The sequence below is a fragment of the Chrysemys picta genome, chromosome 3, assembly GCF_011386835.1.
Source record: "Chrysemys picta bellii isolate R12L10 chromosome 3, ASM1138683v2, whole genome shotgun sequence".
NCBI lineage: Eukaryota > Metazoa > Chordata > Testudines > Emydidae > Chrysemys > Chrysemys picta.
The window spans coordinates 56,362,871-56,389,758 of NC_088793.1; the positions used below are offsets into that span (position 1 = coordinate 56,362,871).

Sequence of the window (26,888 nt, forward strand, 5' to 3'; positions counted from 1 at the left end):
AGCTAGATGCCAGTGTCCAGATTGAGACAGTTTTGCACATGCCCACTAGCAGGGATTTAGGTGCCTACAAGGTTAGGCAGCTGAATGGCGGTTCTGAGGATCCACATTTTGGATTTAGGCACCTGAAGTAGAAGGTAGGTTCCCACATCCCTCTGTGAAGCTGACACCTGATGTGAATAAGGCCCAGACTTGTAGTGACTGAATTCTATCACCATGCGCCAGTAGTATATGTCAAATGAATTGTGGTTGTTCCAATTCCTAGTAGAAAGCTGTTTCCCACTACTACATTTGGTCATAAATTAAGGATTTCATTATCCAGGGCTGTCAGTATAGTAACTCTCACAAACTCCTATATTAGGAAATTAAGGTATACAATGAGTGTTAAGGCCTGATTTTACTCTGATTTACTCTGAGGATAACTTCATTAACATTAATAAATCCTGTAAACTCACTGAGCAAAGAGAATTGGGCCTATTAACATTAATTGTTCTTTAAAATTCCTTTTTGAACAAGGCAAATAAGTATGTTATTGCATGTATGTTATTCTATCTACTTTATGATGACTTAGAATTGTGTTACTTTTTTTTCCAAATGGAAAAAAATGGATACTTTTCCCCAAATGAGAGTTACCCCTTCCCATGCACAAGTAGAAAGATGAAAAGATCTCATTTTCATTTAGTAAACACATATTTTGCAATACTTTTGTACTGTAATGTGCAAGACTTTGTTTTCCTAATAATTTACTGAAATTTCTAGGGCCTCATTGAATACTGTATACACTGAATAATGTTTCCACAGCTGTAGTGTAGGCCCTGGGGTGTCTCAACATGCATATTGTTGTTACATTCTCAGAAAATTGATTTTCAGCACAATAATTTTCAAAACAACATTACGTATAATTCCCCTCTTGGGTACTATGAAGGAACACATGGCATAATGCTATCCATAAAAATAGTTTTTAAAGTTTTGCCCACATAAAATAATAACAGATCCAATGGAGATGATTTTGCAGTTAGCAAAGCTTTTTTTTTTCTCCACTCAGTTTACATGCACATCCTCATATTGTTGTTACTAGATTGAAATGTGCTCTCCCACATATCACCCATCCTTCTCGGCTCTCCTCCTCAGGAGCTGACAACTCTGGCCCCAGTCCAGAAAAGGCTCATCAACTTCAACAGGTCTGCTCATGTGCTTTGTTGGACAGGGGACATAACACTCACTATGTTGCAGGATAGAGCCATAGGGCCATATGACTTTTCTAATTATTTTTTCCTGTAACATACATGACATTTACACAATACCTGATGGTTTGATGTGATACAATGACTTTATTTGCATTTACTTGAGATTGCCACATATCTTACTCAAAGCTCCACCTCTCCTGATTAATGTGGCTAATCTAAACTCGTTCTAACCCTCATCCACTGACCTCACATCACCATGAAATCTCTATATCTAGTTATAATGGAAGAGATACGTATGTTTGGATAGAAATTTTTTGTTATTTAGTTATCAAATCCAATTTACCTATAAAATAAAGATTTGATTACATAACTGTATTTTAGAACTACTATTCTAAACTATTACCTTTCAGATCTGAAACTAATAGAATAGGGCAAAATCCTGAAGCCCTTATTAGTCCTCACTCAGCCAAAATACTCATTGGCCTGAATTTTGAAGCCTTTACTCAGGCAAAATTCTAATTGCAATTAATAAAACTTTTGTCTGAGTAAATAATTTCAGGATTTGACCCCTGTCATTTGGACATTTATCACCTGTCAATGTATTTCCCTACAACAAGACAAGTTTGGATTTTCTTGGAAATAGCAATACATAGCATGCTTTGTACTTACCAATGCATCATGAACTCTGCCTTTGCATTCAGTGTGGACTTGATTCCTGTTTAACATACCTTTCATGCCAGAAGTGTCTGAGGCACTTCACAAAATCATTAAACAAAAACTTTCAGAGAACAACTCTAATGTTATCCTCTATTTAGAAACAGAGACTCAGCAGCGATAGGTTTCATACTTTAAATACATTGATGTAAAGTCTAGATCCCTCAGGTTAAGAGCCCCAAATTGGGTACAGACAAAAAATGTTGGTCCATCAAAGTCTGACATGAAGAACTGGAGTACTTGTGCCACCTTAGAGACTAACACATTTATTTGAGCATAAGCTTTTGTGGGCTACAGCCCACTTCATTGGATGCATAGAATGGAACATATAGTAAGGAGATATATATATATACACATACAGAGAACATGGAAAGGTGGAAGTTGTCCTACCAACTCTAAGAGGCTAATTAATTAAGAGAAAAAAACTTTTGTAGTGATAATCAAGATAGTCCATTACAGACAGTTTGACAAGAGGTGTGGAAATACTTAACAGGGGAAATAGATTCAATGTGTGTAATGGCTCAGCCATTCCAGTCTCTATTCAACCCTAATTTGATGGTGTCTAATTTGCATATTAATTCAAGTTCAGCAGTTTCTTGTTGGAGTCTGTTTTTGAAGCTTTTCTGTTGCAAAATTGCCACCTTTAAGTCTGTTACTGAGATTGAAGTGTTCTCCTATTGGTTTTTGAATGTTATGATTCCTGATGTCAGATTTATGTTCATTTATTCTTTTGCGTAGAAACTGTCCAGTTTGGCCAATGTACATGGCAGAGGGGCATTGCTGGCACATGATGACATATATCACATTGGTAGATGTGCAGATGAACGAGCCCCTAATGGTGTGGCTGATGTGATTAGGTCCTATGACAATCATTCACTTATGTAAACTGGACAAAAGACTTATCTTAAAGACTAATAGGCCAACTTTGTATCCTGTGTGATCTGTAAGAGAAAGTCAACATGTATTGTAATTTTGTTTGGTTTTGCTTCCTTTCAAATTATGCCATACTATTAAAGCATTTATGGGTACATTTTTTGTGCAATGCATTGGGAACTAAGCATAGTATTAACCTTAATGTTAGTAGTTTCACAACTGTAGCTCTACATATTACATGGGAAATTTGTTAAGTATTAGTCTGCTGCAGTAGTACGTTACTCTCAAAAGGAATATGAGTGTTACCAAAATTGAAAATAGGAGGTTAACTAAAAAACAAAGTGTTTCCTTTTTTTATATAAGCACTATAACCTATTTAAATATTTGAATTCTTGTTGTATGACATGGCCAATAAATTAGACTGTAGAATTCATGCCCTGCTTCAGAAAGGACGGTTTGATTCCTTGTGCTCTCAGTTGAGCTATGTTTCTAATATTGTGGCAATGACATTTCATATCTCAGTGCTCCAGCAAAATGGAATCCTCTCTCAAGCACTGTTCCCTTAGGGAAAATAAAAAACATTGAAGATTTGCGATGTCATGTTATTGTAACAAAATCTAGATGGACTAGACTTTTCTGTAATAGATGGTAAAGTCTGCCCTATTAATATGTGCTCCTGTGAACAGTTGTGCTTATTTTTAAAATGAGTGGGGGTGGGGAAAAAGAACATTGAAGGCATGCAAGCAAGGGTGTGAGAGTCACAAGCAATATTCCTATCTGGTAGCTGAAGGCTCGCTCTGAGCCTGAGGGATCATAAGCAGCATGGATTATATACATCATGTAAACATCTGTTTATCCTAGCATACAGAGGTAGATTAGGTGTTTGTGAGGCCCCTCCCCACCCGTTCTGCCTGAAGTCCCCACCGTCCCCTTCCGCAGCGCTTCTACCAGGGAAATGGGGTTGGAGCACAGAGGCTTGCCCCGCCCTGCTCCCCCCCCCCAACCCAGCACTCCTGATGGGGAGCAGGGTCAGGGCACAGGAGTGCTCATTTTTCCAGGGGTCCCAATTGGCCAGGGTCTCTGGGGACAGTCCCCATTGGCCCAGTGGCTAATCTGCCATTGCTAGCATAGGCATCACCTGATAAGAACTGGATTCTGTCATAGAGAGGTGACAATAAAATACACATATAGATACTCTATATCAGTGGTTCTCAGACTTTTCTGCTAGTGACCCATTTCACATAGCAAGCCTCTGAGTGCAACCCCCCCTTACAAATTAAAAATACTTTTTAATATATGTTACACCGTTATAAATGCTGGAGGCAAAGCGGGGTTGGGGGTGAAGGCTGACAGCTCGCGACCCCCCCATGTAATAACCTCGTGACCCCGAGGGGTCCCAACCCCTAGTTTGAGAACCCCTGCTCTATATAAAGGTAGTTGAGGATATGGTAGGAGCCATAGAAAGCTAACAGCCAAATATTTTCTAAAGTGAACACATGTTAACAAAGATCTATTTTAAAAGGAGATTTGTAAGGGCCTGATCCAAAGTCAATGCAAAGACTCCCATTAACTTCAGCAGGCTTTGGATCCATCCCTGAAAGCACCAATATGGATGTTTAAATGTGTTTGCATAATGCAATTGCTTATACATATCTTGAAATGATTTTCAATCATTAGGGTCAGCCTTTCTCTGCTTAGATATAGAACAATCAGCCCAGTAGACTCTCCCAAAGCACTCATCTATCTTCACGTTGTCTGGCTATGCCGGAAGAAGGACAGGAGGCACTGGAGGTGGTTTAATTAGGCCTCAACTTTATTCTTAACTCTCTGGGAGTATCCGGTAGATAAAAGTGTACAGTGCAGGAAATTCCATAATCATTTTCATATAATACCAGGGGGCTTCCGTCAGCCCTCCTCCTTACCAATTCTGGACACCAGCCAACCCACTGCTGGGACCTCACCATCCCCCCCTTAAATGAGCGCTGGAAAGGACTATAAAGGAGCGGGGATTGGCTTCCTGCCATACCAGTCATAGGAGCCTTGAAACCCCCTCCCATTACCCCTCATTTTCTCTCTTATTGAATTCCTCCTTTAAATCCTTTACCAATCCATTTTATCTGATGACTGAATCCTTTCACTATGGAGTTCCTGCACTGGACATCCACCCCATACTTACATAATGAGTTGCAACATCCTAGCTTAATGCCCATTCCATGCTGCCCCAACTGAGCCCTCCCAAAACCACAGTGGGGAAGGCAAAAAACCCTTACTTCACCTTGGCCAATCTGGAGGTGAGGGGAGAATTCCTTTCCAGCCCCGCGAGAAAGGAGCGACAATTGCAAATGCCCACAGCAGATCCTGACAATCTGCTATTTCACCACTTCCATGGCAAAGAGGAGGGGTGCTATGCCACCTGGTCCAGGAAAGAAAAAGAGGACTTTGCCTGCCTGGCATGGACCTATATAGTACTCTCTCTCTTCTGGTCACCTGGGGGGAGGGATGGATGCTGACCTGCTCTACAGCTGCTGTAAAAGTCACTCTAACCACACAGTGGGACACATTTTCCTGTGTGGTGTGGTCATTTTTAAAGTTAGCAGTTGGGGAAAAAAGGCAAAGGCAGCACTTTGAAAGAAAGATGTTCTGTCTCCTGTGAAACAGGACCAGTAGATCCACCTTGAGACAAATGAATGATATTCATTTAAAGGCTATTTGAAGGTTTGTTTGTCAGTCTGTCTTTCTAATTAGTGACTCATATTTAAGGAATGATGCCTCTGTTGGCATTGTTGCTCTCTAATCTTTACATTAGAGAATGGTTGGTAACACGAGTGATTATACTTACTGGTCAAAAATAAACTTATTTTCTTAGATATAGAAATATAGGTAATTCTTAGGTATAGAAACCACCTGAAAATATCCAGAGGAACTTTCTTTTAATTTGTTAATGTTAGAGGTGACTGTTAATATTAACAGAATCTTTTGTTTCTAATCATTATTTTTCAGAAATTTTACTGTTGTTAATTCCAAAATCATTGTCGTCACTATAAGGCCTGAACCCAAAACAGCGGATTCATTTCTAGAGATAGAGTTAGCACATCTGGCTAATGTAAGTATTGCTGCAGTGAATCTTTATTTCCAGCTGTATTCTTCTTAAAAAAAAAGACTAATTTGCCTGATAAAATCAAAGCACAGAGATACATGGCATACTCTGAATAGACTGTTTTCATTTTGCGTGCATACAGAACTGCCTGACCCTTTGTTTCTGTCATTCTTATGGTTTTCATTTATACAACAATTTTCATAGGGAACTCTACATTAACTGCTTTGATAGATACAATGGCAAATGTAGTATTTGTCCATTGGCTTCCCTTTTGTTATCAGATGAGGTCCATAGTGCAACACATGCTTCAGGCCTTTCCTTACTTTTTTCTTTGCCACTATGTGATACATGAAAGGCCGATTCATATTTGACTACCCTATCAGAATATCAAAATGCAGCCTCACTCCAGTTTGCAAGTTCTACAAATTCACAAGATCTTGTTTTTTCTGCTATTTTCTTGTCCTGAAATCTTAATTAAAAGAGTTTAAAGCCAAAAAACCCCTCTAAATTTAATTCCATATTAAAGGGTGACTAGAGTTGTACAGAAATATCAAACAATTTCTTCCTGCTGCTTTCAGCTACCTCTTGATATCAAAGAACACTTTTACAGGAAAGTTGCGTGAAGTAAGACATCCAGATAAGAACAAGGCCTATCGATATTGCTAGTGATGTCTGAGACATTATAATATGCAGAATTTCTGCCTGACTTTTTACATTGGTAATGAAGAGTTAGCAGTTATATTGAATCAAGGAGGAAAGGGACATTTAAGAAAGGCATATAAAATAAAGTTATTGTATTAACATAAAAAACTTCAAAGTTAATGGCACTTTGTTACATTTAATGGGACAAGTTCTCCATCGGCCTATTCAAATGCAATTTCACTGACATTAATGGAGTTGCACTCAGCCTCCTGTGGATTTGACCCAAAGACTCTGTAGGAAACTGGATAGCTATTGGAATTTATGTGGCAATCTGGCCCATTCAACTCTAAGTTTTTGGTTTACATCCAGCCCAGGCTGGAAGTGACAGAATATTATTACCATCTACTGACTATTCAGTAGTTGGTATTAAATGAGTTTTATAGTCTCATCCAGTTCCTGGTGATCAGGGATTACAAAGAACATCACAATTGGTCCTCATGGTCAAGTTTAGCAGACAGGAAAAGATGGAACAAGCAAGGAGTCTGAGCTACCCTCTGAATCCTAGAGGTAGTATTTTAAAGTAAGGGTTGACACACATTGATGTGGCAGTGTGGGGAAGCTTTTACACTGTCGCAGCCAGTGTGGTACCTTTTCTATGGATTAACAGAAACTTCAATCTCCAGCACTGTCCAGAACAGAAATTTCACTAAAAAACATGGGCTGTATTCAGTCAGACTACTTTGAGGCATGGACCACAAATGAACATGGAAGCTTGATCTTAGTACTTCATGTCTATTTAACAGAAAAGCCAGACAGCTTGTGGAAAATATTTCCCTTACTGTATTTAGGTAAGACAGATCACAGAGATCTTCAGACAGCTCAAGATACTGCTAGACCTTTGATTTTTGTTTATATTATTTTATTATTTATTAGTTGTGGAGTTATTTTTACAGCTCATAACTAAGGAATGTGAAAGGGTCATTTCATATGTGGAAACTTGAATGGTTAGTCAAGGGCTATAGCCCAGGTAGATGGGGGAAAGAAAAGAGAAGATTGTAATGACTTTGTTTGTAGCTGTAAGATAAGAGGTAAGAAACAATCAAGGTAATATCAGTAAGCTCTGTATCAGTGTTGAAATCAACTGATAAATCCAAAGTAAGCAATTAAAATGGCATGACATAAACCAGGCAAAAGGAAGATTAAATGAAAGTCTTCACAGGTTGATTTCTAGAAAAAGACATTAAAGAGGGACCTGTTTCTTCAGCTTGTTTGTTTTATTATTCTTTTTTAAAATGTACAGACCCAGCACTTGCCCATTTTCCAGTTCTTTAGAAAGGTTCATTCTGGCAATGGAAGATGCAGGATATCGATTGTGATCTGGCATTGTCTACCTTTCTGTAACAGGATATTAATGAGTACCGTATTAGCACAGGTCTAGGAAGTGCTGACAAGGCAAGAGGATAGTAACCTTGTCAATAACGTTATGGACCTGGCACTGTTTTCTTCTGGCTCAATTTTAGCTCATTAATATTTTACTCCAAATATCTGAAAGTTTTCTGCAAATTATACAGCCAGACCACTGCCCCCATGTGGAATCTCACCAAGGTCACTGAGACGCCACATGAACACAGGAGTTAGCCTATGCCGATCCAAATGCAGAATCCTGGCCTAAGAACTGGGAACAGAAACTGATTTTACAGTTTTGAATGGCTTTAATGTTTAGTGATTTTCTGTTCATGATAGTTTCCCAGATGAGATTTTATATAAAGAAGAGCAGTTGGAGATGCTGAGGCATATTCTCTGATTTGTCTTTTGCATTTTTAGACTGAATGATCTTCATTTTCTTTATTAGAATTTACCTCAGTTGAAAATTAGAATCTAATTTTCTCTAATTATAATGTCTTAATATACCATAATCTGTCTTTGAACTTTGTACATCACACACAGTAATTAAGGTGAAAATGGTTTTACTTCATCTCTAGACTTTGACTGTTATACAGTAATGGCTCAGAGTTTAATCATGATGTCAATTAAGTGGGCTAATTATTAAATTAATTAAATTAAATATTAAACAGGAATTAAAATACAGACATTTTATTCCAATTAATCTTTTCTAGAAGTTTTCTTTGTGTTGTTGCTCTTTTCAAACTTTGCCTCTTTTAATATTATCTATGCTATACCAATCAAAAAAGTCTGTTGTTGAATGGATTAATGATTAACTTATGATCTCTAAAAATGGACTCAGGGATCTGTGGGAGTATAGTTACATTTTTTAATTATTATTTTTGTTAATTTATTTGTCCACTGATTGATTAAAATAAATTCTATTATGTATACATCTGAGATGTAGAAGGGCTTCTTGCACAAACATGCATAAGTAATTGTGAAAAAGACATATGCGCAAGTGAAAACCCCTGTTGTTCACAGCTAGAATATTTCAGGGCTTTATATTCAAACAATGAAATATGACTTAATAAATTCCATTGTAACTACCCATAATAAGTGTTCATGTGCTCAAAATGAATACATTACTATAATTGCATTTTACACTCAAATTTGGTATTTATTCATAACACTGAATTATTTTACATATATATATCCTACCCATCAGTGGTATACCCAAATATCCTATCCATCACACACACACCCCACTGATCGCTAGGCTATTTGGAATATAGCACTGTATTTGAACTTGTAGATGATTTTAAATATAGTGCTGACCATGGTACTCTGTAACATGCTAATGTGGCTTGCAGTGTGTTGCTCGCAGTACACGGTATTTAATGCCATCCAGTATGATCACAGGTGGATTATATGAGCAGTATGATCATGATTGTAACATTTTTCTACTAGTTATGCTGGAAAAGGCACCAACATCATGGACTTTGTTCCAGAAAGAATGTGAAATATCATCTCCTAACTTTGCAGAACCTCTGCTCTTATAGCAAAGGACAATGCAGCAGCAATCTAGTAATATTATGGGAGTTAAAGCTTCTGGTTATGATTACTTCCACTGAAACTTTGACTTCCAATTGTTGTGGGCCTACATAGCATGCACAATTATGCACCATATCTTGAATATTGAAAGTTTCATGTGCCACACCTACGTATTTCTATTGCCAATGTGTCATGAATTTTTGGAGGAATATGGGTGACATTTATGCTGCTTTCAATGTTACAGCTTCATCTCCTATTCATTTCTATGGTGACTCAACACACTCCCCTCTCCATGTGAATGAGCTCCAAAAGGGCCACAGATATGTGACCTGAAAACTACACGGATTTATCATTTCCTTAAACCTTCCCACAGAGTCCTCTATTTGCCTTGGTTACTGGGCATTGCTTGAAATGTTCTTCTTTAAAATCATTCTTTTAGCTAAGTCTGAACAGTCACCTTTCTCAAAGTATTTTCAAGTCCTTTCTCCTTGCAGTATGGAAATAGATGTTGTAGGCTGTCCATCACCGGAAAAAAAAATCACAGCTACATGAATGTTTACTGGCATCGGTTTTAGGCATAGATTTTAAGTATGATCATGACTGCATAAGAATGAATATAGGCAGATTACTTCAAGTCTCAAAACACTTTCAAGCTGCAGAATCCTCTTTTATTCTAATGTTCCTGTTATTGACAATTTTGATTCTTCCACAATCTCTTCTACTGATGTTTCAGAATGCTTTGGGCCAGTGGTGCAAGATGCATACACTGGCTCTGTATGTGCCTGTTATGTGTTTTTAGTCTTTTATTTTAGATTATGAAGTCACTTATCTATGTTTGTAAGGTGCGATGTGAAATTAAAGTGCTACATGTATTTTTAAATAATTATACCAAACTCAGAACATTTAATACAGTCACCAAAACTAGTGAACTACAAGATCAGAACTTCATTAAATATGTTTGTTACTGGAGTCTGGAAGAAAAAGCTATGCCTCTCTGTAAAAAGGGTGATAGAAGAATTATAACAAATGAATATTTTCTTTCATTAATATTAATAAATAGTTTCTACAGTTTGAAACAGCTGTGGAATAAAATGTGTGTGTAAAAGTGCTTCTTTAAAAATACTGTCCACTGGCAACCTGTAAAACTGACTTTTTCAATACTATCCTAAGATTAGTATATAAAAATGAAAATAACTTGATCATTTTAAACTATTCCTTGCAATTTCCATTGTTTTTGTTTTCCATTTGTTGGAGGAGTTGTGCTTTTGTGCCCAGTGTCTATTTTAATTGATTCCTAACTTTAAGATATCTGTGCCAAAAGTGCTATATGTGACTTCTAGGAGACCATTATATGAACATCATGACAAAATATGTCTTGTGCATGTAAACAGAACCTTGAAATCTGTTCCTTTAGATATCTGCAGTTTTGTTTGTTATTCTGTATTATACATCTATTGTATTTTGTGTAGCTGTGACTTCATGCATACCCAATCTTTACAACAAACCAGTAGCCCAGTCTTGCAGTCTTTACTCAATCAAAATGTTCAATAAAGTTAATGTACACTTAGCCTGAAAAAAGATTTGTTGGACTGGGCCCAAACTTTGAATTTTTAGTCACTTCACTTCATAATGGACAGAAGGAAATAAGAGCAATAATAAAGAGCCTTCAATTTTCTGAAATATTAGCCCATTTTAATATGTGTAAGAAACTGAGATTTAGGGCCCAGGCTCCCACTGATGTCAATGGGAGTTGAGCTGGGCTAATACTCAGCATGAAAAAGTAGAATATTTGCTATGATTTATCCCTTTTACCATTAATTGCACAAAAGATCCAGAAGGCCATTAATTTTCTCCCTTCATTAAATAATCTACCAGCGTAGCCAGTTTCTACAGTGAACTCCTCCTCCTGCAGCCTTGGCATTGGGCCCTGGTAAGGGGCAGGATGGGAATGTGGCAAAAGTGTTACTGTGCCCCAGCTATTCTCCACTGGTGGATGGCCTGTTGTGATCAATAGTCAGCTGGGCTACTTTAAAGTGTGTAGGCCCAAGAACTGGCATCAGAAATCGGGAGTCTCAATCTAGGCACAGTTAACACTTTATCTACACACAAAAACGGTACTGATTTAACGAAATCAGTTTAGAAACTGATGTAATTAAATCAGCTCAACCCCCTAGTGTGAATATTCTGAAATAGAATTAGGAGTGTCTACAAAAAGGGGATGTACCAACTAAAATACATAGAATCATAGAAGATTAGAGTTGGAAGAGATCTCAGGAGTCATCTAGTTCAACCACCCTGCTCAAAGCAGGACCAACCCCAACTAAATCATCCCAGCCAGGGCTTTGTCAAGCTGGGCTTCAAAAACCTCTAAGGATGGAGATTCCACCACCTCCCTAGATAACCCATTCCAGTGCTTCACCACCCTCCTAGTGAAATAGTGTTTCCTAATATCCAACCTAGACCTCCCCCACTGCAACTTGAGACCATTGATCCTTATTCTGTCATCTGCCACCACTGAGAACAGCCTAGCTCCATCCTCTTTGGAACCCCCTTGAGGGAGTTGAAGACTGCTATCAAATCCCCCCTCACTTTTCTCCAGACTAAATAAGCCCAGGTCCCTCAGTTTCTCCTCATAAGTCATCTGCCCCAGCCCCCTAATCATTTTTGTTGCCTCTCTTAAATACAGTGCAACTCCTCCACCTTTTCTCCCACGCCTATATTTTCTGAACAGTTTATACCCATCCATGACAGTGCTCCAGTCATGTGAGCTACCCCACCAAGTCTCTATTATTCCAATCACATCATAGTTCCTTGACTGTGCCAGGAATTCCAGTTATTCCTGCTTGTTTCCCAGGCTTCTTGCATTCGAGTACAGGCACCTAAGATAACTAGCCGATTGCCCTACTTTCTCAGTATGCATCAGGAGGCTTCCCCTGTTGCACCCTCCTCCTTGTGTTTCCTCCCAGTATCCCACTTCCCCTACCTCTGGGCTTAAGTCACCATCCCCCAGCGAACCTAGTTTAAAGCCCTCCTTAATAAGTTAGCAAGCTTACATAAGTTGCTCCGCTGATTTTGGTAAATTAATACCGTCTTTGGGTGCAGACAAGACCTAAAATTCTGCCTATTGAGAATAACTAATCCATTGGTTAACCTGAATGGGCAGCATTTTGAGAGTCTTTTATTCGTTCTTTTTGGAGTGGAATACAGGGGGAAAATTGAAATTACTTAAAGAATATGAACTGGGCAGGCTCCACGTTTAGGTAACTGGCACACTTGGACCCAATACCACAGTCCTTTCCTAGTCAAAATTCCAAGTGGCTTCATGAAGACATCTTCAGGACTGTTTCCTGAGTAGGGACAATAGGTTCAATACTGCAAGGTGCTGAGTGCACTCTGTGAAGTGCTAAGTGCCCTCAACTCCCACTGACTTCAATTTATGTTTCACTCCCACTGATTTCAAACCTCTTCAAACTGAGGGTGATCTTTTAGGATCAGCCCCTGAACTAGGACTGCGGGGTTGAGCACTTAATTGGTTATGTACACCAGTAATTAATGGTATTGTTTGTTTGTTTTTAGGGCACATTGAATCCCTATTGTGTGCTGTGGGATGATTCAAGAATGTAAGTGACAGATGTTTGCTTCTATTACTGTGGATTAAATATTCCAAAACACGTAAAAATATTTAACTTGCCAGACAGTCAACAGTGGTCATTATGAGGGCATGGAAAATGTGCAATTCACAGAGTGAAATTATTTCCTTTCCATACTCTGCAGTCACATTGTAATGCAGATTTGAAAGACAGTTTGTTTGTTTTTCTGTTACTAATCCTGAATTAACAGAATATCTCACCAACAACTATCATAGAGTTTAAGGCCAGAAGGGATCACCAGATCATCTAATCTGACCTCCTGTATATCACAAGCCACAAACACTACCAAATGCCCACACACTAAACCCAACAACCCAAATTAGACCAAAGTATTACAGACTATATTAGACTAGTCTGTTATGTGCCACATGCAGAGAATAAAAGGGACTGAGATGCACCAGTCCTTGAGCCCCTGCAGTGAAAGGGAATTGATTAATTGAGATATACCCATGCGGCTGAGGAAGCTGAAGCTGCTGAAAGGTTTGAAATATTGGGAATACCGTGGGAGATATATTACTCATCAGTAGGTGGGACCATCAAAGAGTCATGATAAATACAATTTATATGGCTCTGCAATTTATCACATGGATTTCACCACCATCTGGTATGCATGTATATGCACACTCTTTTATGAGAAGGTACTTTTTGTCTTGCTTCTGCATGTAAACTGATCACTTACCAGAGGTCCGAAAAGCAGTCATTTGCTCTATAGTTCCCCAAAATATTTCCCCCCAGTCATTTTTGGAAAAGGTGGGGTTCTAGGGACTTAGTATTAACTGTGAGGGCATTTTATGATTCATGATGACTTTCTATTGGCCAGGTAATTACTTGTGTTTGGGGCATTTTATTTGAGTCCATTTGATTATATTATGGAATTTGTATTCTAATATTGTGAGTTTTAAATTAATGCAAAAGCTCCCAGCACAATGGACAGATTCTTATCATTTATAAATCTAAATAAATAAGTATGTACAACGTTATACAATTAGCTGGGTGCCTTGGGTTGTTGGCTTGTTTTGTGTTTTGTTTTGTGTTCACTTTCCTCTAAAGCATCAGGAATTTGCTATTGCAGAAGCAGGAGACCAAATATTATGGATAAATGGTCTGATCTAGTGTTGAAAATCATGTGGAGCTCTGTTCTGCTCACATTCTTCAAAAATGGCTAAGTTCTTCACAACTCAAATTTCACAAGAACTTTGGGGATCAATCCAACAAGAAAGTAGACAGCATTTAGTAAAAGATGCTTAGCTAATCACTGTTCCACAACAGAAAAAAAAAGGTGCTTTAAATTAAGTGTTTTTCAGATACGGTAAATGTTTGCCTTTAGCATCTACATCAGGTAGCTATAACTGCTGAAATTTTTAACCGTCTTCCTGGCAAGTTGCCCAGATCTTAATCTCAATGCACTACCATTCCATATGTGGTAAATTATATGTTTCTCTGGTGATGCTCTCAATTTAATATATGCTCCAGAAGTGGGTGAAACTTTCTCTTCCTGGATTTTAAACATTCTGCACAGGCTATTGTTCAATGATTAATAGCTCTTTCTTCATACATTCATGGAGAAACCCCTGAATCTATACTGTGAGCTGTCCGATCAAGTCTGGCTCTGCATTCTTGTTGCATTTTTATGGTGAATCTTTCTTCTACTATTCTTATTATGTGGGTGTATGTGTGGTATGTCTAAGTGTTTGGAGAAATTATGTTTTATTTCATTCCTATCTATGGAATAGAATTATATAACTTTTTTTATCTAGATAACTTTTTAGAAGGCTTTCCTTTTATCTGTCTATCAGGCTGACAGGCTTGCTGTCTGTCTATCTGCATCTAGTTATTGTTTTTGTATAACATTAAGACAGGTACAACTAACTACATAAAGGATCATAGCATGAATTATATATGTTAAAATACAATTTCTCATAGTGGTGCAGCATTCGTTTTGGCTGACACTTCCAAAATATGCAGTACCTTTATTATGCTGATTTAGAATGGGGTTCTTTAGAGGTTTGGCTATTCCTTCAGTGTCTTCACTTTCCCAGATGATTATCTGAGTAGCATCAACAGCAGAATGTATGACAGTGGACGTTTATTTTTTTTCTCTGGAATTTCTGTGACCATTTTAACCTCTGTATTTCATTCCAGTTTTGGCCTTCCATAAAATTTTGGGATGCTGAATGTTTTTCACATCAAAGCATGTGAAAACATATAAAGTATTTTTGATTGAAATTCTGAGCTGAATTGGTCCACTGTCTGAAAGCTTTTGAAAAAGAAATCCTCTCCTCGCCACCAAATTCCTTCACATGAGCAAAGAAAGATTTAAAGCAACTGCTGTCACAAACTGCAAGCAGTACATTGGACCCATATTCATTCAAGACACAGGGAGAAGAGAAACCAGTCAACCACCCATCTATCACCTCACATCCTTCACCATGTGCAACAGCTAACAAGCAGTGTGCAATATAACACACTGCTACAATCAGGGCACCCTTCTCACTGTTTGGTGCCAGTGCCATTCACAGATACAGTATCAGTGGTCTGAAAATTGGTCCACATAGGGCTAGCCATACTGGATTAGACCAGTGGTCTATCTAGTCTAGTGTCCTGACTGGCACTGACCTTCAGAAGAAAGTGAAAAAAAGCCAACAGTGATATAAATAGAATAAACTGTCCATAAGTAGGGCCCTACCAAATTCACAGTCCATTTAGGTCAATTTCACAGTCATGGGATTTTTAAAATAGTAAATTTCATGATTTCAGCTATTTAAATCTGAAATTTCACAATGTTGTAATTGTAGGGGTCCTGACCCAAAAAGGAGTTCGGGGGAGGGAGGAGGTTATTGTAGGGGGGGGTTGTGGTACTGCTACCCTTACTTCAGCACTGCCTTCAGACCTGGGCAGCTGGAGAAAGGGGGCTGCTGGCCAAGAGCCCAGCTCTGAAGGCAGAGCCATCGTCAGCAGCAGTGCAGAAGGATGGCATGGTATGGTATTGCCACCCTTACTTCTGCGCTGCTGCTTGCAGAGCTTGGCCCTCAGTCAGCAGCCGCTCTCCAGCCACATGGTAAGGTATTGTCACCCTTACTTCTGTGCTGCTGCTGGTGGAGCACTGCCTTCAGAGCTGGGCAAATGGCCAACATCCGCCATTTTCCAGCCACCCAGCTCTGAAGGCAGTGCAGAAATAAGGGTGGCAATACCGCAACCCCCCTAAAATAACCTTGCAAACCCCCTGAAACTCCCTTTTGGGTCAGAACCCCCAATTTGAGAAACACTGGTCTACCCCATGAAATCTGTATAGTATAGAATAAAGGCACACAAAAGACCAGATTTTATGGGGGGAGACCAGATGTCATGGTCTGTGACGTGTTTTTCATGTCCATGAATTTGGTAGGTATGCATAAGTGATATTTTCATAATCTTTTACTCATCTGACCAAAGGCAATGCTTCTTAATTTCAATTAGTGGTTTAATTATGCTCAGTAGGACTGGACGGGAGCTCAATATATAATCAGTCAAGTCCCCTGCACTGAATTCAGGACTAAATAATAACTAGACCATTCCTGACAGGTGTCTGTCTACGCTGTTCTTAAAAGCCTCCAGTGACAGACATTCCACAACGTTCCTAGGCAATTTGTTCCAGTGCTTAACTACCCTGGCAGCTAGGAAAGGTTTTCCTAATGTCCAACCTAAACCTCTCTTGCTGCAACTTAAACCCATTGCTTCTTATCCTATCCTCAGAGGTTAACAAGAACAATTTTCCCCCCTCCTTTTTGTAACAACCTTTTATGTACTTGAAAATTGTTATCATGTCCCCTCTCAGTCTTCTCTGCTCCAGACTAAACAAACCCATTTTTTTCAGTCTTTCCTCATAGGTTTTGTTTTCCTGACCTTTAATTATTTTTGTTGCTCTTCTCTGGACTTTTTACAATTTGTCCACATCTTTCGTGAAATGTGGCATCCAGAACTGGACACAATATTCCAGTTGAGGCCTAATTAGCAAGGAGTAGAGCAGAAGAATTATTTCTCGTGTCTTGCTTACAACACTCCTTCTAATACATTCCAGAATGATGTTCACATTTTTTTTTGCAACAGTGTTACACTGTTGACTCATATTTACTTTGTGATCCACTATGACCCCCAGATCCCTTTCTGCAGTACTGCTTCCTGGGCAGTCATTTCCCATTTTGTATGTGTGCAACAAATTGTTGATTGTTCCTTCCTAAGTGGAGTACTTTACATTTGTCCGTAATGAATTTCATCCTATTTATTTCAAACCATTTCTCCAGTTTGTCCTGATAATTTTGAATTTTAATACTATTCTCCAAAGTACTTGTAACCTCTCCTAGATTGGTGTTGCAACCTGAGTAATGATGGGGGGGGGGGGGGGGGGGAAGCAAGAAATAACAGCCTCAGAAGCAATCTGGTACATATGATGCTGCAGCTGTTTCCCTGTCTTCTGAATGGCCAAGGCACTTGCCCTGATACTGTTTCTCCATCCATTGTCAGCCACCTTGGCCACTGACATTGAGTCACGACACTTCATTACCTTCCTGTTCCTTCTTGCTATTAATGGAGGCTTAGTCATATGTTCCCAGATGAAATGACATCAGAATTTCCCTCTTCAAATTAGGACCACCATCAGCCTACCCTCTAATTCCAATATCGGCTTCCCTGATTGTTCGACCTTCCCGAATACATTTGTTAAACTAGAGCTAAAGTTGCACATCAGTTCGCTGGGGTTTACAAATAGAATTGCTTAGCTAGGAGATGACCAGTGTTGCAGGAACTCTGCTATGACACCTGCCCTGGGCTCCCAGGATCCATTTGCTATCCCTTGGCAGCTCTTTTGGAGAAATGCCTATTCCTTGTTTTGTATGTAGAATCAACATTGCCAACTCTCCATTTTGTGCGGAAATCCTCTGATGCTGCAACAGAACAGAGGAAATCTCTGATCTTTCTGGAAGACACTATGTTCCGTTCTGAACTGGAAATAATAGATGTAGAATCTCATATACTAGAAAAGTATCAGGTACTAAGGCTGAATCCTGGTGTGTCTAGATGAGGATAGCTTAGTAGTGAAAGGTCACTATACTCCAGCTTTGCACTCCTCCAGTGCTGGAGCCATTCTGTTTAGGTCTGGTCCCCATTATGGCATCTGGGGATCTCTGAAGGATGTCCAAGCTATATCCCTGTGCTTGCTGCAGAGAGGGATAACGTCATGGGAGCTTTTATGCTATCTGTGTGCTATCTGAGGATTTTCCCCTATGCTGAGAGGCTCCTTCTCTGGCCAGTGAGGCTGGCCTTAGGGAAGTTTTGCATAAGTGGGGCAGGGCAAAACTATTGTAACTCACAAAGGGATCTGAAGTTGGGTTTTATTGGCTAGCTCAGCAAAACTAGTCCAAATGTCTTCTGCCGATACTCCCGAGAATATTGGCTGTGTCAAATCAATCAAGAAACCAGGAGAAATGTGACAAAACTCAACCAGCCCAGCTCAAAACTAATAAATAGCCCACAAAACCTGCATTTAAATATGTACTAACAAAAATGACAAAAACTGAATTTAAAATTTTAATATAAAGCATTTGGAAAGACATTCTTTTTCACGAAAATGTGAGTGTTTTGAATTTCAAGTCTGATATTTTGCACAGCACTCATAAATACCACTTTGGATAATTTTATTTTTCTTGCAAGATCGTACTCATAAGACTCATTCCCTATGTGCACCTTTATTCTTTTTGTGTCTTCAAACTGGCTCTTCTTCCCTGGTCTAAAAAACATCTTCCTTTGCCAAAGACCATAGTGTTCATGCTGGCTCCTATGTAAGTTCTCAGCCCAATATGCAACTGAGTCATGAGGAGTCTTCTGCAGGTACTGGAAGGGTTAATTAATCACTCATCTAACTAGATGCCCCTCAAAGAGATGTCCCAGCATGACATTGAGCAGTATGGATGAATGTTATGTGATGCATTGCTAATGTAAGAGTGGCCGCCTCAAGTTTGTCAATGACCTCAGATATAATTGAAAGAAAATAATGTGGTTCCATGCAAAAGAAACTGGCCCATTTGTCAGTCATTGGCTTTAGCTGTTTAACTACATACATATGCCTATGGCAATCACATTGGAGCAAGAGGAAAAAAGGAACTAAAGTGAATAAAGTCACAGCTTCATTCACATGAGATAGTTTTAGTAGTGGAAGACTAATAATGCCCAGGCATTATTTTCAATGTTGTAAGCAGATCCTATTTTAATATCTAAGATGTCCTACTAAAAAGATACATTTTTTGCTTATGCCTCAACCAATGCTTCAGTGAAAGTGAGCTAACCAAGAGCTATGTGTACTTACCATTCCTTGGGAGATCTTATAAAAATGAGGAAGGGTGATCTAGTGGGTAGGACAAGTGACTTGGACTTGGATTCAGGACACCTAGGTTCAATTCCAGGCAAAGACTCCCTGTATGACATGTATGCCAACAAGTTAAAGTATGGATTGGATGAATGGACTATAAGGTGGACAGAAATCATTGGGCTCAACTGGTAGTGATCAATGCCTCAATGTCTAATTGGTAGCCGGATTTTAGTGCAGTGTCAAGGGGTCTGTCCTGGAGTCAGTTTTGTTCAACATCTTCATTAATGATCTGGATGATGGGATGGATTGCACCCTCAGCAAGTTTGCGGATGACACTAAGCTTGGGGGAGAGGTAGATACACTGGAGGATTGGGATAGGGTCCAGAGTGACCTAGACAAATTGGAGGATTGGGCCAAAAGAAATCTGATGAGGTTCAACAAGGAGAAGTGCAGAGTCCTGCACTTAGGATGAAAGAATTCCATGCACTGCTACATGCTGTGGACTGAATGGCTAAGCGGCAGTTCTGCGGAAAAGGACCTGGGGATTACAGTGGGCAAGAAGATGGATATAAGTCAACAGTGTGCCCTTGTTGCCAAGAAGGCTAACGGCATACTGGGCTGCATTAGTAGGAGCATTGCCAGCAGATCAAGGGAAGTGATTATTCCCCTCTATTCAGCAATGGTGAGGCCACATCTGGAGTATTACATCCAATTTGGGTCTCTCCCCCCCCCCCCCCCCAACTTGGCTGTTCTCAGTGGTGGCAGATGACCGAACAAGGAGCAATGGTTTCAAGTTCCAGTGGGAGAGGTCTAGGTTGGATATTAGGAAACACTATTTCACTAGGAGTGTGGTGAAGCAATGGAATGGGTTATCTAGGGAGGTGGTGGAATCTCGATCCTTAGAGGTTTTTAAGATCAGGCTTGAAAAAGCCCTTGCTGGGATGATTTAGTTGGTGTTGGTCCTGCTTTGAGCAGGGGGTTGGACTAGATGACATCTTGAGGTCTCTTCCAACCCTAATCTTCTATAATTCTATGTCCTTGGGCAAGTCACATCATCTACCGTGTGCCTCAGTTCCCCATCTGTAAAGTGGTGGTAATAGTGCTTCCCTACCTCACTGGGGGTTGTGAGGCTAAAATCTGTTAATGATGGAGTGGTACTCTGCCACTATCATGAATTGGGCAATATGAGTACATAGATAGACAGAATGACATAATGCATCACATGGTTTTCAGTGAGCACTGACCAACTTTTTAAAAACTCAGGTAATATTTTTTCTTTTAGTAATAGGTGTTACTTTTTGGCAGGCAATATGTCACATCTGCTGCTTGCCCTTAAAATCGCCCTTGACTCGTTAAGGAAAGGATTACTACCATTTGGTGGTCCTTCCCTGCCAATTTCTGCAGCAAATATGAGATAACAGTATGGCACATTTTCATTTGTCCATATGGCATATATCTGTCATAGCACCATGTGCCCCTGAATACCCAATTGTCTGGAGGGCACCAGAGAAGCAATTAAATAATTTTTTTTATTACCTTGAAGGTTTTGTTCAGGTTTGGCGTGAGTTTTGGCCAGTCTGATTTGTTCCATTTTATTTTTCCAATCAGGTTCACCCATTTCTAATGTACACTGACAGGAGTTCATACCTTTACCCTAAATGTGTGGCAAATTATGAATATTTGCAAGCAAAAAATGAATTGTGATATTCTACAAATTTCAGGAATTCACTCCAGGCCAAAATTTTGGTGTTTCTGCCAGTAAAAATATATTCATGGTGAAAAATATTTTTTTTTAAAAATCTACTAGCTCAAATAATGGTTGGCTTTTTTTCAAATTTGTGCATTTTTTCATTTTGCCATTTTTCTTAAAGTGAAAATAGCTTCTTTTAGAAAAAATGAAAGTGAAAACAAGATTTTCCCACAGTTTTGCCTGCAATGTAAATGGTTTCTCATAACTCTACTGTACCCACAGACTTATAACCTATTAGCATGATAATTTCATGTTGCTAAAATTGAAATGGATCATTGATCTGTCTCTCCCGCCTCTTCTCTTTCTTCTTTAAAATTGGGTGATAATGGGTCTAAATCACTTTTTGCTTTTTACTTTCAGGCCAGTTTTGCCACCTTTTGAAAAGATTCAGGAAGAGACTTTGAAAATCAAGACAAAGGTGTCTCAGACTGAACATCTTAAAATTGAGACACCCAAAATCAGTGGTGACTTTTGAGGGAAAAAAAATAGCACAAATCTTACTTTACATGTCCATGTAAAGTAATATTTAATGGTATTCTTCTGGCCAAAAGGGCAGTAGAACAGGGCTACATTTTTCTATAAGTAAAATAAAAACTTATTGAAAATGACAAAAGTGTACAAAAATGAATATAGTTGACTTCTTTGGAACTATAACCGCTTACACCAACCGAGGCTCTGCCTGTTACATTGACTTAAGTTGGAGTAGTGGGTGCCCAACCTTTAGGAAAATTAGACTCTTGTTTTCTTGAGCTGAGCTGCTTTTAAACTATAGCTGCTTTTAGAAATTTTTGTCTTCCAGCCTAGTGAATAAAATGCCTTCTTTGTGAGTGATGAGTCAATCCCAGATTTAAAGTTTCCATGTTTGTGTTTATGATATCTGTTCAATATCTTCATCAACGACTTAGATATTGGCATAGAAAGTACGCTTATTAAGTTTGCGGATGATACTAAACTGGGAGGGATTGCAACTGCTTTGGAGGACAGGGTCATAATTCAAAATGATCTGGACAAATTGGAGAAACGGTCTGAGTTAAACAGGATGAAGTTTAACAAAGACAAATGCAAAGTGCTCCACTTAGGAAGGAAAAATCCGTTTCACACATACAGAATGGGAAGAGACTGTCTAGGAAGGAGTACGGCAGAAAGGGATCTAGGGGTTATAGTGGACTACAAGCTAAATATGAGTCAACAGTGTGATGCTGTTGCAAAAAAAGCAAACATGATTCTGGGATGTATTAACAGGTGTGTTGTGAGCAAGACACGAGAAGTCATTCTTCCGCTCTACTCTGCTCTGGTTAGGCCTCAGCTGGAGTATTGTGTCCAGTTCTGGGCACCGCATTTTAAAAAAGATGTGGAGAAATTGGAAAGGGTCCAGAGAAGAGCAACAAGAATGATTAAAGGTCTTGAGAACATGACCTATGAAGGAAGGCTGAAAGAATTGGGTTTGTTTAGTTTGGAAAAGAGAAGACTGAGAGGGGACATGATAGCAGTTTTCAGGTATCTAAAAGGGTGTCATAAGGAGGAGGGAGAAAACTTGTTCACCTTAGCCTCTAAGGATAGAACAAGAAGCAATGGGTTTAAACTGCAGCAAGGGAGGTCTAGGTTGGACATTAGGAAAAAGTTCCTAACTGTCAGGGTGGTTAAACACTGGAATAAATTGCCTAGGGAGGTTGTGGAATCTCCATCTCTGGAGATATTTAAGAGTAGGTTAGATAAATGTCTATTAGGGATGGTCTAGACAGTATTTGGTCTTGCCATGCGGGCAGGGGACTGGACTTGATGACCTCTTGAGGTCCCTTCCAGTCCTAGAATCTATGAATCTATGAATTCTCCATGGCCAAGTTAACTATAAATGTACCTTACTTAAAAGATAATTGTTCCCTCATAAAACTATCTTTATAAATAACTTTATAGAACTTTGTATGGATGAATCTGTAAATACCACATTACATATTCAGAAATTTCTTATTGTCCTGCAGAAAAGTGCTCAACTAAGACCCCAGTTCTAAGGAGTAACATACTCTGCAAGTAGCCCCTCTGATTTCAGTGCGCAGATACTTGTGGAATAGAAGGACTGACCCAAAGTCCACCGAAGTTAATAAAAAGACTCCCATTCACTTGAGTAGGCTTGTATCAGGCAATAAGTTACTGCTTAACATGCAGGGATGAGGGTCGGAATCACGCCTTACTATGGATATTTTTTAAAACATGATTGTGATGACTAATAACATTATACTGTGATGCAGAAGAACTTATTCCACTAACATTCTGCACATCTTTTCTAGAGAAAATTGAGGGGCTTTCTATTTAAAAAAAAGAGAGAGAGAGAGAGAGAGATCTTTTTGATTTAAATAATTATAAAATGAATCAGTATATATGGGAGGAATTCATAATTTAGGCCCTTATTGGCACACTGCCTTTCAGTAACACCTACACTTCTCTGAATAGGGAGATGCATTTCCTGCTAAGAATTACAGCTAAAAGAGGAAATTAATTTCATCATTGCTGATAATTTTTAATTACTGCTGCTAAGTGATGAATCAATCTCATTTTGTGAAGAACACATTTGCTATTTATTGCCTGTGTATACATATATATTGTGGGAACTAAAAATAATGGGGGGTTTTGAGATGTCAGGCAGGTATAATTTTGAAATGTAGATAAAAAAGGGTTAGTTGGTGCAGGTTTGCTCTCGAGTTTTAAAGATTGGAATATAATCTTCAATTTTGAAACACAACATCCTTACTTGACTTTAATCTGTTGGTGGGTTTGTAGTGCAATATGAGAACAGAAGATAATAGTCTAATATCTTGAAGTAAGGATGAGGACAGGACAGAAGTGTATCACAATTTAATTGTACCATCTGTGTTTCCAATAAAAATGGAAAGGGTGAATTCATGAGCTTAACTAAGAGAGATAGGAGATAAATTTCAATTAGAGTCCCTATTTTACATATTAATGGTCACTGTGGCATGCTGAGGGGACGGCATCTGTGCCTACTACCTGGGCTTGGAATTTGATTGAAACTAGTAGGAAAACACAGTACATGCATATATCTCTGCCGAGAGCTCTTCTGACACTGTGGTGAATAAAACACTGTACCTAGGTGGAGGGGTTAGTTCTCATGATGTCACTTGGACAGTGAGGCCACCAAAGACATTATGTGACTCTCTGATGTTCTGTCCTGAATCAAATCTGTCACATTACAGTGTAGAGTGCTTGTGAAGGACTGGTGTCTGTTGACACTGTCCAGCCATCATATTTTAAGTCTTCTAGTGGGTCTTTCCATCCTTCTTTCATTGAGTCATAGTCAAAGAAGATTCTCACAGGGAAGTTGGTAGCCATTCAGAGCAGAAGTCCATACCACCTAAAGAACTTTGGGTGGCTGTTCGAGAGAGCCGGACCAGTTTAGTTAGAACACTGATCTCTTCATTCAACTTGAATTCACACCATATGATGTTTTTGATCATTCAGCAATGGTATCCAACCTCTTTTCAATATTGACAATGAGAGGCCATGTTTCAGTTCCACAGGTCAAACACGGACCACCTTGGCTTCATCTCTCTGCTTATCGGGGTGTTTGGTTCACAAAAGATGTTGTTGATGAAGCACCCCATTACTGAAGATGCTTTTGCAGTGAGGGCTTTAAGTTCTTCTGAAAGCCACCCATGTCATCACCAACAGATCCAGTGAAATCCCCAGTACTCTCTGCTGGGTTGTGTCCCACTAAGATGCTGAAGCCCTCAGACTGTTTGAAATTGCTGATTTGAAGAGTTTGGGTTTAACCCCAATTAATATTCAGGCCAATTCTTGCCACTGAGCTTTCCAGGGTTTTAAGTGCCGCAACTAGCTCATCCATTGATTCATCAACTACCACTATGTCATCAGCAAAATTGTTCTTAGAATCAAGGCATATGCCTAAGATGCATTTACTACACTAGAAATGTAAGTCGACCTATATTAGTAATTACTGCAGTGTGCATGTCCACACTACCCTCCTTGGGTCAGTGATGCATGTCCTCACCAAGAGCGCTTCCACCGACCTAAGAAGGGGAAGTGTGTGGAGCTCCACTGGAAGCTCCCTGCTGGGAGCCTGGCTGCCCCACAGGCTCATGGGCTCCCTGCTGGCTGGCCCCCCTCTGCTCCCTGTTAGGTTGACATAATATGTTTCCTGTTACACTGCTGTTTATAGCCGTGTAGTGTCCCCTTACCTCCCTGCTGCTGGAGTTTCCTCTCTGCAGGAATAGACTCCCCCAGCAGGGAAAAGGTCAGGGGACGGCAGTAGTGTTCCAGCAATGGGGAAAGGCTCTGTCAGTTCTCCAGCACTGGCAGGGCCGGCTCTAGGTTTTTTTGCTGCCCCAAGCAAAAAAATTTTGACTGCCCTCCTCCCCCCCCACCCCCCCTCCCCACACACACCCTCCTGCCGCCCCAGCCCTGGATCACTGATAACTCGCTCCCAGGGCAGTCATTCAGCAGGAATTTTGGATGTGCACAGAACACAGACAGGATTGGTTCCATATGGTTACAGAACTGCAGTAAAGTGGAACAATTTTCAGCTTGTATGATTGAAGGCTATCTAGAGGCATATTATAAGACTGTCCTACATAAATGAGGAAAAGTTGAGGTGCCTTTATTATTCTTTTGTTCCATTCTTTGTTTCTATGGGGAATTTGCCAATGCAATATCACTGTCTTCCTTTTAAACAAATAAAACTAAAACTTAATAATAATAATAATTAATAATAAAAAAGCAATGGCTGTTGAAAATAGCAATTCCAGTCCTAATAACCACTGGGAAGCATTTCTTGCTCAATTTATTCTACTTTTTCCTACAGCAAGTTACAGTGGATCAGTATATTTGATTTGGGAGAAATGAAGTAACAGCTGCCCAAATTGAGCTTGAGCACTCCTAAATTTTGAGGGTGTTCAAATCTGGAAGGCAGGTGCTGGATTCCCTTTCTGAACTATTAGCTAAATCTGGAAAAGAAAAGTCAATTGCTGCTTCCATGGCTCAGAAGTGTAAATCCTCTTATGTGCCTGGTACTGTATCTAAAGCTGCCCAGTCTAGTAGAACCTCCCCTCCCTTACTTCTCATTTTAAATTCTAGTGGGATCCACGTACCTCCCTTGCTAGGCTTCAGATAGAGAGGTGCAATGTCCATTTAGTCCACCCAATTCTTTCTTTGGGGGAGAGCCCAGGGCTGGGACGACAGGAGGTGCGAGTGCGGGGGCGGGGGAAGAGCCCATGCTGGGGCGGCAGGATGTGCAGGTGGGGGCCAGAGCTGGGGCAGCAGGAGTGCGGGTGCAGGGGGAGAGAGAAGAGCCCAGGGCTGGGGTGGCAGGAGATGCGGGTAGGGGGAGAGCCCAGGGCTGGGGCGGCAGGAGGTGTGGGTGGGGGCCAGAGCTGGCGCGGCAGGGGATGCGGGGGGCGGGGGAGAAGAGCCCAGGGCTGGGGTGGCAGGAGGTGCGGGTGGGGAGGAGGAAGAGCCCAGGACTGGGGCAGCAGGGGGTGAGGGGAGAGCCCAGGGCTGGGGCAGCAGGGGGTGCGGGTGGGGGCCAGGGCTGGGGTGGCAGGAGATGCGGGTGAGGGGAGAACCCAGGGCTGGGGCAGCAGGGGGGGTGCAGGTGGGGGCCAGAGATGGGGCAGCCGGGGGTGTGGGCAGGGGAGAGTCCAGGGCTGGGGCAACACAGGGGTGCGGTGGG

The 26,888-nt window shown here is 40.1% G+C and overlaps 1 protein-coding gene across 8 annotated transcripts in view; it reads left to right on the top strand.

Annotated features, from left to right (window-relative positions):
- Positions 1–26,888, top strand: part of ADGRB3 (adhesion G protein-coupled receptor B3) — a 602,553-nt gene that overhangs the window by 368,028 nt on the left and 207,637 nt on the right. For all 8 annotated transcript variants that reach the window (XM_008178161.4, XM_005280089.5, XM_008178164.4 and 5 more), the window contains 2 exons: positions 5,772–5,874; positions 13,024–13,067. In XM_008178161.4, the coding sequence (XP_008176383.1) occupies positions 5,772–5,874; positions 13,024–13,067 (147 nt within the window). The remainder of the gene's footprint in view (positions 1–5,771; positions 5,875–13,023; positions 13,068–26,888) is intronic.